Source organism: Xiphophorus hellerii, chromosome 6 (genome assembly GCF_003331165.1).
Source record: "Xiphophorus hellerii strain 12219 chromosome 6, Xiphophorus_hellerii-4.1, whole genome shotgun sequence".
Taxonomy (NCBI): Eukaryota; Metazoa; Chordata; class Actinopteri; order Cyprinodontiformes; family Poeciliidae; genus Xiphophorus; species Xiphophorus hellerii.
In genome coordinates this window covers 19,293,788-19,309,125 of record NC_045677.1, presented here as the reverse complement: position 1 = coordinate 19,309,125, position 15,338 = coordinate 19,293,788, and the positions used below count along the sequence as shown (strand labels likewise).

General features: G+C 39.7%; 2 protein-coding genes across 2 annotated transcripts; one reads left to right on the top strand and one right to left on the bottom strand.

Annotated features, from left to right (window-relative positions):
- Window positions 1–5,946: 5,946 nt before the first annotated feature.
- On the top strand, window positions 5,947–7,875 carry c1ql3b (complement component 1, q subcomponent-like 3b). The gene is made up of 2 exons (XM_032566411.1): window positions 5,947–6,567; window positions 6,943–7,875. Exons 1-2 carry the CDS (start codon window positions 5,947–5,949, stop codon window positions 7,120–7,122), a joined length of 801 nt encoding a protein of 266 aa, XP_032422302.1. The 3' UTR covers window positions 7,123–7,875.
- Window positions 7,876–9,606: 1,731 nt separating this feature from the next.
- On the bottom strand, window positions 9,607–15,118 carry pter (phosphotriesterase related). Its single transcript, XM_032566410.1, has 5 exons — window positions 15,004–15,118; window positions 13,773–14,229; window positions 12,382–12,647; window positions 11,382–11,522; window positions 9,607–9,890 (listed from the first exon to the last, which is right to left on the bottom strand). Exons 2-5 carry the CDS (start codon window positions 14,202–14,204, stop codon window positions 9,680–9,682), a joined length of 1,050 nt encoding a protein of 349 aa, XP_032422301.1. The 5' UTR covers window positions 14,205–14,229; window positions 15,004–15,118; the 3' UTR covers window positions 9,607–9,679.
- Window positions 15,119–15,338: the final 220 nt, after the last annotated feature.

Sequence of the window (15,338 nt, the reverse complement as noted above, 5' to 3'; positions counted from 1 at the left end):
CTTCTCTGATGTTGCCGATTTCATCCACAAACCTGCCTCTCTCTGGAGGCAGGTTTTTCTTCTCTGTTTTTTTTAAACCGTTCTTTGTAAACCAGAGAGTTGGTTGAGCATGAAAATCCCAGCAGCTTCCGAAACACTCAAATCAGCCCACCTGGCACCAACAGCACCACGTTTAAACTCTTTCAAATAAACTTTCCTTCCCATTCTGATGGCCAGCTTAAACTTCAGCAAGTCGTCTTCAGCAATCTTGATGCCTTGGTGCACAAAGTTGCTGGTATGTGATTGGCTGAGCCACTGTTTTTGTTCACAACTGAACAGGTGTGCCTAACATAAGTAGCTAGTGAGTGTGTATACATATATATTGTAACTATATATATGATTTGGATCCTGTAAAGTTTCAAGCGAATGTATATTAAGTCAAAAATGTTTTTAAAAACCCTATAGTTCCAAATCTATTTTGGGATATTCTTCTGTGCGGTTATAACTCATCTAATCTGAATTGATTATTTCCTAAGTCCACACAAGGACACCCCTCCAGTGTTGGTAATTGAAATATGAAAAGACTCAGTGACACAAGGACATGCACCCAAATTGTTAGCTGGTCTGCTGGAATTAAATAATGAAATCAAATAACACAATCACACCTTGATTTCTGCTTGAATGTCCCACCAAGGACAACTGTGATTGCTTCTCCATCTAAAACACGGGGCAGGAGCAGCTTTGAGTGGGTGGTGTGGAAACGCACGCTGTTGCCACCCCCTGCTGTGCTCAACGGTTGAGTCCAGCCTTCTCTTGCTTTTTCAGTGGAGACAAAAAAAGAAATAAACAGCCAGATTCAGAAAGAGCAGAATGAGAAAAATACTGAGGTGAGCACACATGGTGTTGTTATCGGTTGATAAACACTTGGGTCACATAATGTTTCTGTTCATACTCCCGGCTGCTAATGAGAGGTCCATTCACTTTCCTTCCCATTCACCACTTCAGCTCCTTGACAAACCTGTCTCAGCTTTGATTGTCATAACCACATTTGAACTGCGCTTAGCCAATCTGACCAGGCTACATTAAGGTCATACATATTTCATGCCCTATCCCACTTATCTGACAAAGCTTTTTCTTTTTTTCTTCTTTTTTCCTCGCAAACCAAAATCACACCTCATATTTTATTAGGCTCTCGTAGAGCTTTTGCTCCGTGGTCAGATGGGCTGTATGTTTTATTCATGTCCTCTGAACATCTGCTTGTCTGGGTGTCAGAAAAATCATCAGACTCCCAGTGGACTCCTGCCTGACTGGTTGTAAATGAACTCTGAAGCTGAGACTCAAAACAACCTGTCAGGGCTCTCCACCACCAGAGGAAACTCTGGGCACAGTGAGCCGTGTAACGAAGATCCTGCACTGGACAGAAGTGATGGAAATGAGCTGCGGACAAGCAGCAAGTCAGTCCTTTTCCAGCTTAAATGCGATATTTAGGATCTGATTCAGTTGTGTGAAAGTGCAAAAAAGCATCTATCACAAGTTGATTTTGTTTGCCTTCCCACAGCTTTTGGTGAGTTTTGACACTGTTGTTCATGCTGGCTCCTGGTCGACAAGTCTCCCTGAGTCACTGGAGGTTTGTGCCAACTGGAGGGAAGGAGTCTGACCACTAACAAGTGCTCACTGACTCATAGCCGCCACAGTATGTCCTACTGTGTTTGTGCATGAGTGACTGTGCACCAGAGTTTTATATACTGTTCACTTATATACTTGTCTATGTATCACGCTTCCCACAGAAAATGTGTCCTTTTAGAAATGATAATGAGTCTTAGCTCACATGTGCTGCCCTTTAAACATGCAAACACCTGTAAGACACTTAAATCTAGTCTGATACCATAATGACTAAACGCCAATTAGTTGCGTCAAACCTAGAGGGCATATACAGTCGCTTGGAGAAGTATTTTCATAGCTTGAACTTTCTCACATTTTTCATAAGAACACCAGATGATTATTAATCAGATTTTATGACCAACACATAATACTGGATTATTGTGGAAGGGATAAGATACATGATTTTCAAAGGTTTTTACTAATAAAAAGCTGAATGTGTGCTATGCATTTCTGTTCAGCCCTTTTACTCCGATACCTCTAAGTAAGATAAAACTCAAAACAATTATTTGCCATCGGAATTATTATCTGGATTGTCTCTAAAACTTTTTGTAAATCCTTCTGTGAACTAATGAGAGAGAAGAGGAACTTTTTGGAAGGTGTGTCCCCAATTACATCTGGCATAAATTAACAAAACAGTTAAAAAATGGTGGTGGTGGCTGTGTGATGGTTTGGACATGCTTTGTTGCTTCAGGACTTTGGAGACTTTCAGCAACTGAACCATGAACTCTGCTCTTTAGAAGAAAATCGCAAAGGTGAACGTCTATCCATTAATTTGGGTTCTTAAGCTCAAGCTCACTTGGTTATGCAGGACAATGACGTGATCACAAGTCCACTTCTAAAGGGTTAAAAAAGGGAAAGATTTTCTACCTGGTCCCAGACTGCACTTAAATTTAACTAAGAGGCTGTAGCCTAATCTTAAATGCGCTGTTAGTGTTCAAAAACACAACAATGGTTTAATTGAAACAATTCTGCAAAAAAGGGAAGGTCAAAATTCCTGCAGAGATGTAAAATACAGATGGGTAGTTGTTGCAAACACTTGAGGCGGTTATTACCAGCTACAATCAGTTATTAGCTTTAGGAGATAATTAGTTTTTCAAATAGGGCCAGATTTGTTTGGGTAGTTTTTTTCCCCCACTTAGTTAAAGAAATCCTCATTTGAAAAGCTGCTTTTGTATTTACTCAGGTTCTTTTAATCTGATATGAATATTTGTTTTACATATTCATGTGAAACATGAAGAGGGTACTTACCCTCTTACCATCTGTAAGAGGGTAAGTACTTTTTCACAACACTGTACTGTGATTCTGTGAATTATCCTTAGTTAGTTTTTCTCTGAATCCTGACCAAATCTATCATGACTTGGCCATCAAGTCGTTCTTATGTTGCAGATTGCTTTTTGTTTCAAAATGTTCACCCTCATCCAGATATACCAGCCCAATGCCAGAACCATTGCTTGTTTGTTCATATCTAACTAGTCACAAGGCTAGAGCTCGGTGGTGGAGCATTCTTGGAACAAACCCAATAACATCAACTGCCATTCAATAATAAACTGAAAATTACATGTGACCTTGTTTCAGGGAAAAACTGAAATTGAATGTATGAGTCTTTATACATTTATATACAATACTATACACTGTACACATAAGCAAAACTAATTATAAATTCAACACTCTGACATCCTTGAACCATGAATAGTGTCTCTGCAAAGTGTATACACAGCCTTTTATACATTACAATATTGGGTTATTGTGATGAAAAAAACCCCAGATCAAGATAAATTACTTCTAAGTTGTTTATGCATATACCATTACATTTGTCCTGTTTAATTCAGCTGTAAAACAAGCTAATTTATTAGTGGAAAAAAATAAAAAGCTTTAATGAAGGCTAGGCCCTTAAAGTAATACTCTTTTCAATTCAGTTTCAACTTTTAATTTTTCCTTGAGTTTACATCTGCTGTCAGTGATGGTGAATTGGATTAACCTGAATTAAACTTCAACTGTCCTAGTTGGAGTTTCTTGATATTTGCTTATGTGCATCCAAAATCCAAACACATATTTTCTAGAGAGATTGCAAAGGATCAAACAAATCTTTTTTATAGAAAGCAGTCAGGGGAAGAGTGCAAAGAAAAGTCCACGCCACATATTTGTATGGTACTTAATTTTTTTTCCAAGATGGATGAAATGATGCATAGCTTCGAACAGTGTGTTTTGGCTCGAAACCTTGAATTACCTGCCAAAAAGTTGAAGATGAGGAGGGATTTTATTTTTCATCATCACATGACTCCAAGGATGCATCCAGATCAACTAAAGAATGACTTCATGGGAAGAAAATTAAAGTTTTGACTGCAGACTATCTCCTGCTGAGTGCGACTCAAAGTTCAACATTTTGACTTTTGAGTGGAAACAGAATGCTCCTCTTTCTGTTTGTTGCATAATTATTGTTATTGGTAAAAGAGTGGGTGGAGTGCCAACACTGACATCAGTTTGTTCAAACCCAATTATTTCTAATAACTGGACCCCCCTCTAAATAAATTACTCAAATTACAGCCTGAAATTTTCAAATTTTTTTTATCTGTAACATTTCCTCCTTTTTCTTTTACTTTATAGCATTTTATTTTAGCCTGGGTTTTAAACCAGCAAAGCAGAATTGCATTGTAAATTAGTCTCACAAAAAGGTCAAGCCATGACAATATCTATCAAAATATAAAACATCATATAAGATATGAAAATTTGAATAATCAAAATGGCACATGGTGTGGAAAATTTGTAACTCAGATCATAATTGAGGAGTTGAGAATATTTAGCATCTAATAAATCAATTATAATAAATAAAATAATTTTAAAAAGTTAATATAAAAAAAATTTAATAAAACAATAAGAATACTGTTTTTATATATTTTTTTAAAAAATAGCTGAAATGTTTTTGTTTTGTGAAAACGGGTTTCTTCTTGCACTGTGATACACTGTTGTGCTTTCAGCTCCCCTGCAAAACTCTTTAAGAGAAGAGAACAAAAACCTAATGAGAAGCTGGATGAGATCAATCAGGATGGAGGGGAGAGTGCAGGGGTATGGCTCTAACTGCTTGATTCTCTTTACTGCGCAAACACATCTGATGACAGCCTAAAGTTTTAGCAGTGGCTCTATCTAGGTCTCAGTCAATTTAACAAAGACTTTTTTTTCCCATAAAGTTCTCAGAATTTAATTTCTGCCACAATCAGCGCTTCAGAAATGTGTGCATCACTGTCACCTTTACTTCCTATTTGAAATTCAGAGATGTTCATATTTAAAGCAAATATACAAAATGTACACATTCCTCTCAATGTGAGCTATAACCTGGAGTACTTTTTATATAACCCCGTTTGCCCCCCTCACCCCCAGAAATCTGTGTGGAGAAATTGTGCTGAAAAGTTATAGGTCACAAAAAGGTGGAGCAAGTTATGAAATGATTTGTTCTGATCTCATTCCAAATACCTGTGGTTTATCAGATCGGGGCTACCATTTTTAAATAACAGCCACTGCTTGATGCTAATTAAGTTATTTTTGCCAGCTTTTTCTGTAAGTGGCCCAACACTGGTTTCATCAGTATATCTGTGGAGTCATCCTTCAACAACAGCTCCTACTGACTCCTCTCCTCCTTTCAGTGGCTCTATAGATTTTCTCCAAATGATAAATTGGACACAGGGAGCCACTGAGGTGTGACCTTTTGTCTAAAATGGACCTAATTAAGTTGAAGTTGTTTGGATAAGCCCTTACAACATATTGTAGGATGGAGCTTTGAAATAATCAATTGGAAAACTGATCCATATAAAATAAACCTCTCCTTTTACTCCACAGACAAAAAAACAAAACAACTTTTTTTATTTTCAAAGTTTGAAGTTGCATCAGTGTTTGTATGTTGTTCATCCTCTCCCATTTGATTGAAGAAACGCACTGACTCTTTCCCATCCATCACTTCCACCCCTCCCCTCACTCTTCAATTCCAGAAAGGAGTAGCGCTTCATTTTGAGCCCATTTTCTCTGTGTTGCTCCGCGCTATAAGCTGAAACTTGCAGAAAGCTGCAGTCTTCATGTCCTCGTCTCCCCTGAAAGTCTTCTGAAGAAGGTGGAGATGAGCCGGCTGGATCGATCCTCCAAGGCGTAAAAGTTTTGGATGGTTACTTTTGCGCAGCGGTTTAAAGACTTTTCCACCTCCAGAGGCTGCGGTGCAATTCAAGAACGGGTCCGATTCTTTCTTCTGCAAATATATCGCCCGCAAGCAGGCTGGAAGACCATCAAATTGGAAGAACGCCGCGAATACGCAGGGCGCAGATGATCGCAACTGGTGTTTGCGGCGTGGCGCTGGTTCTGGTGCTGGTGGTGCTGATTCCGGTCATGGTGAACTCTGCCGGAACTCCTGCACGCTATGAGATGCTCGGATCTTGTCAGATGGTGTGCGATTCCCATGGGACCGCGACGGCAGCCACGGCGAAAGCGACCCACCCGAACAAAGACAACCGCCTGGTGCAGTCGCTGCCGACTTTCATCCAGGGTCCCCAGGGAGAGCCGGGGCGTGTCGGGAGGATGGGCCCCAGGGGTCCGGTTGGTGAGCCGGGGCCACCAGGACCGACGGGTCCACCCGGAGAGAGAGGAGCACCTGGACCACCAGGTCCACCTGGGCTACCAGGAGCGAATGGACCAACCGGTGCCATCAGCGCAGCCACTTACAACACGGTGCCAAAGATAGCGTTTTACGCCGGGCTGAAGAAGCAGCATGAGGGCTATGAAGTTTTAAAATTTGACGACGTGGTCACAAATCTCGGCAACCACTACGACCCATCAACCGGGAAATTCACCTGTTCCATACCAGGAATTTACTTTTTCGTTTACCATGTGCTGATGCGAGGCGGGGATGGAACAAGCATGTGGGCTGACCTCTGCAAAAACAACCAGGTAGGATCGAAACCAGGGTTTGATTCTTTTTACCCGAACGGATCTTGTACGTAAAAACACTTTAAAGTGAAACGCTGCGTTTTACGCACGAAAGCTACCCAAACAACTCGACGTAAAACAGAAACATTCCATTGTTGATCGCACTGTCCATGGTTCTGATTACTGAGTGAAATCTACTGAAGGGTCACCGGAACTTCACTTCAGCATAAAATGGCACAATTTATGCCTTTTGCGCTTTTACGCACAATATATCACCTGCTTTAAAAATCAAGGTGATGATAAATGTTCAAATAAATTGATAAACCATTTAGTATTCAGCAAAAATGTTGATGGTTCTCATTCTGAATCTAATCAGTAGAAATCTTCCCTTTTCAGGTGAGAGCTAGCGCCATCGCACAGGACGCGGATCAAAACTACGACTATGCCAGCAACAGCGTCGTCCTCCACCTGGAACCCGGGGATGAGATTTACATCAAGCTGGACGGAGGGAAGGCGCACGGCGGCAACAACAACAAGTACAGCACCTTCTCCGGCTTCATGCTGTATGCTGACTGAAACAGGCTGGAGGAACTGGGTCCGACTCTCTACATATAAGCTTGCTTTCACAGCTCCTGCTCAGTCCACCCGGGATATCAGAGACAGAAAGAGCTCACCGTTTCTGTTGAACATCATTCCAAGAGATTTGCAGGAAGTCTCATGCAAAAAGAAACTCTACTTTGCAGCAGTGAGGAGCTGAGAGTGTAATAACTCCAGTTTTCATTTTGTACAGCAAAGTCAGGTTGATGTTTTGTTGCTTGTGCGCTCTCAATGAACTGTTATAGGCTTTACAAATTAACTAACTGTAGTTGCTGTGGTAAATTGGAAGTTTCAAGTGTCTACATTTAGCACTTACTCACAGATGCTTATTATATATCCACATAACCACTACTCACTTCAGTGTTCGTCGATTTATGTGCTTTCTTCACCAAAAAGAAAAAAAAAGTCCAAGTCACTGGATTTTGGGCAAAGATGTTAAAAGTCGTGATGCATGTTTATAAGACGTTGACATTTTAACACTGTGCAGCATCTTATGATGTGATGTTTATGAAGCACAAGTATATTGGCAAAATGATCAGTGCAAGTCATTTTTCATGTGTGTGTGTCAAACATGGCATCTGGTTTGAGCAGCAGGGTAGCCTGTTTAGTCACCAAAACTGGACAGCAACACTGACATATCTTTTCTAAAACTCTGAAACGTTCACCAATCTGCTTACTGAACTTTATGCTTTCCCTGATCAGAAACATCAGTAAAAATGTAAAATGAAATCATCTGGCTTCCTTTGTAACGTCCTGACATGATTAATCCAACTTATGTATTCGTTCATGGTGCGCAGTCAGCTGTGGCGATCTCGCCATTGATCATGTGTTGAAGTCACCCTGTGAGGCCACCTGTTCCCAGATGAGGGAAGGACGCGTCCTTCATCTGGGCCGGCCCGCCAGCATTCTCCCATAGGCACACGGAGACACCCAATGAGGGGGCAACAGGACATCTCATCTAACACAGGCACACGGAGACGAGATTCGAGGAGCATACTGATTACGAGCAGACTCATTTATTCACCTGCCAGGAAGCATGTTCACAGAGATGTCTCAAATAGAGGAGGAGTGATGATATTTAAATTAAAAAAAGGTAATTACTGTAGCACCATATGTGTGAGCACCTCTCCAGAGAATACAATCAGACCAATCAAACTGGCCAAAACAAACAAAAAGGCCCCTCCTTTATGAAATGACTAATAATCACAAATGCAAATCAAATAGTTTTAATTAGAGATGTACTGATCAAGTTTCCTATAGTCGATAGATTTGTGTTTTCATTTAGATCTGATTTGCCAATTTTGTCTGGTGTTTTTAATTTTTTTTTACCATTACAGCTAACTGCGATAGTAGGTTTGAATCAACTTTGCTGATTCCATTCTCTGGCTGATCGGTTGGTGTATTGCTAATTTTCACCAACCAATCAGACCAAAACAAGAAAAGAAAAAGCACATGTAAATCACAAATATTGAGCAAAACTTCTTTGCAAGAAGTGACTAATGCATGATCAAAAGTGGAAAGAAAAATTTAGTTTTTTCTTGTAGATAAGGCTTTGATGACTAATACCAAGTTGGAGTTTTTGAGGTCTGACCAGGCAATTTCAGAACTGACCGATTAAGATAAAAAAAATGTTATTCACTGTACTGGGAGGAGAAAATAACAGCGTTATTTTCTTCTCCATGCATAACACCACATGTCCCTAACATTTATCTGATATTGATTAACATAATACATTAGCGTGTGAACGTGTGTGAATGATTGAATGTAGTGTGAAGCGTCTTGGTGTCCTCTGGACTTGATAAAACTCTATACAAGTACAGCCTATTTACCATTTACAATAGATCAGTGCATTTCTAATTTGAATCAGTTGAGGAGGCCACAGGGGAAAAAGCACATGAAACAGAGTGGGGAATTATAAGTCTTGACAACAAAGTGAAAACTGTATCATCAAAAACACAAAGCAAATAGTAACTAATACACCACAGTACTAATTAGCGATGCCTCAATTACACTTTTTTTTTTAGATCACTTCCATGCATCAAAAATTGGATCTGTTTTTGGTTAAAATCAATAAAGAAAGTGCATCTTGTTGGTTATTAAATATTAAAGACAACTGAGCTTTAATACATGTAATAAAAAGGAAAACTAAAGTCACATTCCTCAGTATTTGATCTGCCAATTACTGATGGGAATCAATCAAGGGAAAATAAAAAATATATATATATATATACAGTACAGACCAAAAGTTTGGACACAACTGTGTGTCCAAACTTTTGGTCTGTACTCAATACAGACAAGTAAAACTTTTGGTCTGTACTGTATATATATATATATATAAATAAAAGTTCTTCATCTGAACAATCTGCAGCACAAAATTATGTTTACAAAACACAGAAAAAAATCGCTAGCACTCTTTATATTTAACCATTGTGGGTTAAACAAATGGTCGTAATGATCTCAAACTGTTCATTGTGTGATACTGAAAAAATAAAATCACAGCTCTGTCAAATCAGCTTCCATTATTCTTTTGTTTGTTTTATTTGAAGGTCAGCCAGCGTTTAGGGTTGTCGATTAGGATTTTGTCCACCTGGTGCTGAGTGATACCTCTAGTCAGCATCTTTGGCACGATGTTCTTGAGGATATGGGAGTAGCCGTGGCCACCAAACTTGGTCAGACGGTTCTTGGTGTGGATGTCGTGGGCCATCAGTACCTTGTCCTCGTAGCCCTCCTTCACTAGAAAAGCCAAGCTGGAAACGCACCAGCAACAAGCATGTGAAAAACCAAAGAACAAAGTCTGCATATTGCAAACATAAAGACAGCTCCAATTCCAATGAAGTTGCGACGTTGTTTAAAACATAAATAAAACTGAATGCAATGATTAGAAACATATATTCAATTGCATTATCTTTAAAAAGACAAGATATGTAATTCACAAATTAATAAACTATTGTTTTTTTCACTTGGAATTTGACACCTGAAGCACATTCCAAAAACGTTGGGACTGTGGCAAGTTTACCGCTTCGTTACATCCTCCTTTCATTTTAACAACACTCAAAAAGCATTTAGAAAATGAGAACACTAGAGCTGAAGATTTGCAGGTGGATTTCTTTCCTATTCTTGCTTGACGTAGAACTTGTAACACAACAGTCTAGCGTCTCTGCTGCAGTGTTTTTAAGATTCATAATCCGCCACACATTTTCAACGGAAGATAGGTCTGAACTGCAGGCAGGCCAGTCTAGTAATCGTACTCTTTAACTATGAAGCTACGCTGTTATAACAGGCTTGACAGTGGAATAAGCAGGAGTGTCCCTGAAAAAGATGCCGCTTATATGGCAGCATATGTTGCTACAAAAACTTTATACACCTTTCAGAATTAATGTTGCCTTCACAGATGTGCAACACATCACCATGTCGTCACAGATGATGGCTTTGGAACTTTTAGCTGATATCAGTCCTTTTCCTTCTTAGCCTGGAGGAAACAATGTCCATGATTTCCACAAACAATCTGAAATGTGGACTCATCAGACCACAGAACACTTTTCCACTTCGCATCAGTTCATCACAGATGAGCTTGGAACCAGGGAAACAGGCAGCGTTTGTCAGTGCTATTGGCTTTTGAATGACTGTAGGTGATGAAATTCGTAAATTCCTCACAATAGCTAAAAAAATAGCTGAAAAAGTTTGTTTCTAAACTGTTGGACAATTTGCTCACACAGATGTTCTCAAAGTGGGGAATCTCACCCCATCCTTAATTATGAATGACTCAGTCTTTTGGAAATGTCATGAAACTCACCTGTTTCCAATTAACCTGTTCACCCAAAGAAGAATCCAAATAAGTGTATTTTGAGCATTCTCAACTTTTCCAATATTTTATTGCTCTTATCCCAACTTTTTGTAATGTGTTGGAGGCATCAAATTCAAAAGTGAACATCTGCAAAAACAAGATAAAGTTTATCTGAACATTAAATATCTTAGTGAATTTAAATGACTAAAGGTTGAAAAGCATTTGCAAATTATAATATATTTTTTAAAAGTTTTACAAAATGTCCAAACTTCATTGGAATTGGGATGGTACATAAATCAGCTCATTGGCATACACGTCATATTTTAGTATAACAATCATGACATAAACCAGATAATGCAGAATACTGCACTAAATTAGAAGTGTTTGAACAAAGGATGTTGGATCCCTTACAAAACAGGAAAAACTTTTGATTGAGAGCAGCGGCATCACTCACATTCTCACTCTCTGGCTGTCGCTGGGCATGTCCACTTTTAGGTTAAACGGGTAATTCAGCATTTCCGTTCCGAACAGGTCGTACTCCAGGTAACTCCCCATATTTGCAAACTCAAGCAGCTCTCCTTCATCAAATATAGTCCTGAATGAAAGAAGCGGAAAATCTGACTCATTTAGCTTCTTCATGACGCGTGTTTTATGAGAATCTGAAATAAATCGTTGCCATATCTCACACCAAACTTTTTCGAGGATCTAAGCGGTAACTAAGCAGTCTTTATTTAGATATTTATATTTGAAATTTGTAACACAGAAGCCATCATAATACTATGTTTTATTTACGTTATTATCCGAGTTAAATGTTCAGCTTTATATTTCATTTCAGAAATGTGCAACTGAAAACTGCATGCTTTGATGGTCAGATCTTTAAATATAGTTCTGATGAGCATGCTTGTCATTAGTTTTGGATGTTTAATGATTAATTAGAACAGTTAGGTAATTCACAACTACAGTGGTTATAAAAAACAAGAGTTTGATGTAAAAGTATAAATTTTCTCTTCATTCACACAGGATTTAAAAATTTACATATATTCACACTAATATTTGGATAACTGGCCCTTAGCAGACTGTAGAAAAACCTCACAATTTGTGTAGCCATAAAAAACCTTTTGCCATAACTAAGCATGGAAATGGTTGATGGCCTATGTGATGTTTCTTAAATGGATTTCCCAAGGCCTGACTTAAAACATTGTTGAAAATTTATAGCTGGGTCTTAAACTGAAGACCAACTTGTTCAAATCAGTGAATTCAAACTTGGGTATACAGTTCTTGTTATGAGTTGAGTATGTCGCACAAACATTCACAACGGAAAAAGAAAAGTTCAAAGTGTAATATGCTTTTAGTAGATTTTTCATGAGAGCAATGAAGGTAATATGGTAAGAAAGCTGGCCAGCAGATACGGTGGGATGCCCCTTTTCAGAATTTGGGTCTAATGAACTTCTCACCTGTCCAGGTGAGACATGACAGTTTTGCTAATGTCACCGCCGGCTTCCTGGAGAATCCGGATGATCTCAGCTGGAGCGGCCGGGTCCCTGCCAGGATGGATGATAACCGGGCAACCCAGCTGAGACTGAGCATGGGCCGTGGCTCTCAACACCTTCTTCTCGCTCTCCGTGATGGGCCAGCCGGTGCCGATCTCACCGATCACGCCGCATCGGATGTCTGTGCCATCAGTGCCGTGGAGCACCTCGCTGACGATGTTATCCGTGAGCTGACGGAAATGAGGAGCGAAAGATGGAAAACATCCCGATTTAGACAACCGACTGACAAGTTAGTGACATTTTCTGATTTCTCTTCTTCTCTCCATGAACAGACATGAACTTGAGCAGCAGTTTTGAATATTAATACGAGTGCATGCACACTGTCAATGTGTCAATACAGAAAGACTGAACAGCCAGAGATCCATTCAAATCAATCCAAAGTTTCAGAGAAAATCTTTGCATATTAACACAAAGTGTTGAGTGAAGGTGTGATGGATGAAAACAACAACACAACAATATCAAGTAGCGGTCCTCCAAACTTATAATTGCAGCCCCTTTTTATCACATTTTGTCAGGTTACAACCACAAAGTTAAATGGATAAATTAATTTAAAGTTGGGCCTGAATTTATATTTAGCATCCTTTACTCTGATACGTGTAAAAAATTCCAGAAGTCACTTGTTAAGCAAAGTGAGTCATGTCAGTGTAATCTAATTTTCGTAAAAACACAAGTGCCTCATGAAAAGGAAAGAAAACATCAGACAGGTCAGAGATAAAGGTGTGGAGAAGACTGTTGACTGTGGTAGAGGTTCACTTTCTACTAGAAAAACAACCCAAAGCATATACAGTAGTTACAGATATAATGCAACAAGATCTCAAACTGCAGTCCTTACTGCAAGTTAAGTGTGCAATATCCTATATATACCATTAATATTCATACGTGCTTACCAATAGTATATTAGGCCAGGTGGATGAATTTTCATTGACCAATCCTGAACTAGATCTGAGTAACCAATATGTTAAAGCTCAAGGCAAATGATTTGTCATCATGATTGACGTCAGGAAGATGTGAGTTAATCATAATAATTATTGCAACATTCTACAACACTATTGCCATGCTCTAATATTGTGCAGACCTGGTCAAGGCATATATGTGTGCTGGAATGGCCCAATCAAAGTCCAGACCTAAATGTAATTAGGAATCTATGGATCTTATGGTTTTGGTTGTAATGTGACAAAGTAATAGAGGTATGAATGCTTTTGATAGGCAGTCTAATTCGCCTTTTGCTATAGAAAACTGTACACACACACACAGTGAAAAGCTCATACTATCAGGTTTCATGAGATGGTACTCACCTTCTCCACACTCATTTTCTTGGTGGCCTCAGTGTGGGTGCAGTCTATGTAGTACCCCGCCCCTGCAATGATGTGGACCCCGGTGTCCTTGGCCAGCTGTCGTAGGGCAGGCAGGTCCCGGTCGATGCCCGTCGTGGTGTTCTCCACTATCGTGCCCCCGCCGGCCTTCCTGTAGGCCAGCAGCTCATCCCGCAGGGCGCTTAGCTCCTGCGACAGGAACAAGTTCTCCCTGCAGCTGTACGGGTGCTGCCGGAGCCAGTGCATGTGCTGCATCTGGAACGGGTTTTCTGCCACGGCCTCGTCACCAGGTGGAGGTGCGGTGTAGCTGCACTCAAAGCTCATGACCAGGTGCTCGTGGGTCATGGTGCGGCCCAACTGGTCTGGATCCACAAGACCCAGGACGGTCTGGACCTTTCCACTTAATACTGACATGATGCTCCAATCCGAGGTCAGGTTACTTGGAAAAAACAAAACAAAACAACAAAGTAAATAGTTGTTTATTTTGGAAAATACTCACACCCCTTAAATTGTTTGGGGATTTTGCGAGACAGACCCAAACAAAGTAACCCGTAACTTCCTCCAAAGCAACCATGGGCGTCTGGCTGCTTCTCTGTGTAATGCTATCCTTGCCTGGTCAGTCAGTTTGGGGTGGTATGACTGTACGCCACATTATTCTAATTTGTTTTTATAAAAACATTAAAAATGCATCATTTTTCTTCCACAACAACTATGTACGTGAACTTGGAGTGGCTCTATTACACAATATCCCCCCTCCCCCCAAAAAAACATTTAAGTCTGAGGCTGGACCGTCACAAGTCGTGACAAAGTTCAAAGAGCGTGAATACTTTCATAAGTCATTCATTGTACAACTGAGTAAAATCAAGATTAGCCCGTACAGCAGAACAAGAGGATATTTGTGTCTGTAAGCAGATATCGTGTTAAATCATTGACAAACCTTGTTATAATGCATGCACAAAGAAGGACCTTTGAACTACTAAATGCATATATTCAATTGTTATTTAAAACTCCATGCGTAACTCTTGAACCAACTTCGCAACTATAAACTCCCCTTGCAACAAGCTGCTGAGGAACAAACTCAAAATACATTAGCGTCGTGAAACTTTTACCGAAAGAACATTGTGCAGTAGTTCGGAGTTCAAACACAGATGGGAAAACGTTTCTGAAATTAAATCTCTATATGTTAAAATGTCCAAACCCCCAGTATTCTAACCTTGTTTCTGTTCACCGTGCTCTACTTCTACCACCAACCGAGCTCGGACAGCCGCTGCAGCAGATTAGCTCCAAAACACGTCTAGTCCAAGAGTAAATTATCGCGAGAGATTCCGAGACCGTAGTTCAGACAGCGCTTACTTTCAGGGTCTACATCAGTATGAGGAACAAGGAATTTGATTTCGGTTCAAAACAGAAACATTTAGAATATAAATACCGTAGCTATGTCAATAATGCAAAAAAATAAAAATAAAAAAATAAAAAATATATATTATCTGTCTTTTTACTGTGTTTAGATAAAAGAGGAAAATGAGGTTGAATTAGTGCAAATAGTGT

Excerpts from the sequence above, each read along its gene's own strand:
- c1ql3b (XM_032566411.1), top strand. The coding sequence starts at position 5,947 with ATGATCGCAACTGGTGTTTGCGGCGTGGCGCTGGTTCTGGTGCTGGTG. Across the intron at positions 6,568-6,942 it reads ACCTCTGCAAAAACAACCAG|GTGAGAGCTAGCGCCATCGC; the intron begins GTAGGATCGAAA and ends TTCCCTTTTCAG.
- pter (XM_032566410.1), bottom strand. The coding sequence starts at position 14,204 with ATGTCAGTATTAAGTGGAAAGGTCCAGACCGTCCTGGGTCTTGTGGAT. Across the intron at positions 12,648-13,772 it reads AGAAAATGAGTGTGGAGAAG|CTCACGGATAACATCGTCAG; the intron begins GTGAGTACCATC and ends CATTTCCGTCAG. Across the intron at positions 9,891-11,381 it reads GACAGCCAGAGAGTGAGAAT|CTTGGCTTTTCTAGTGAAGG; the intron begins GTGAGTGATGCC and ends GTGCGTTTCCAG.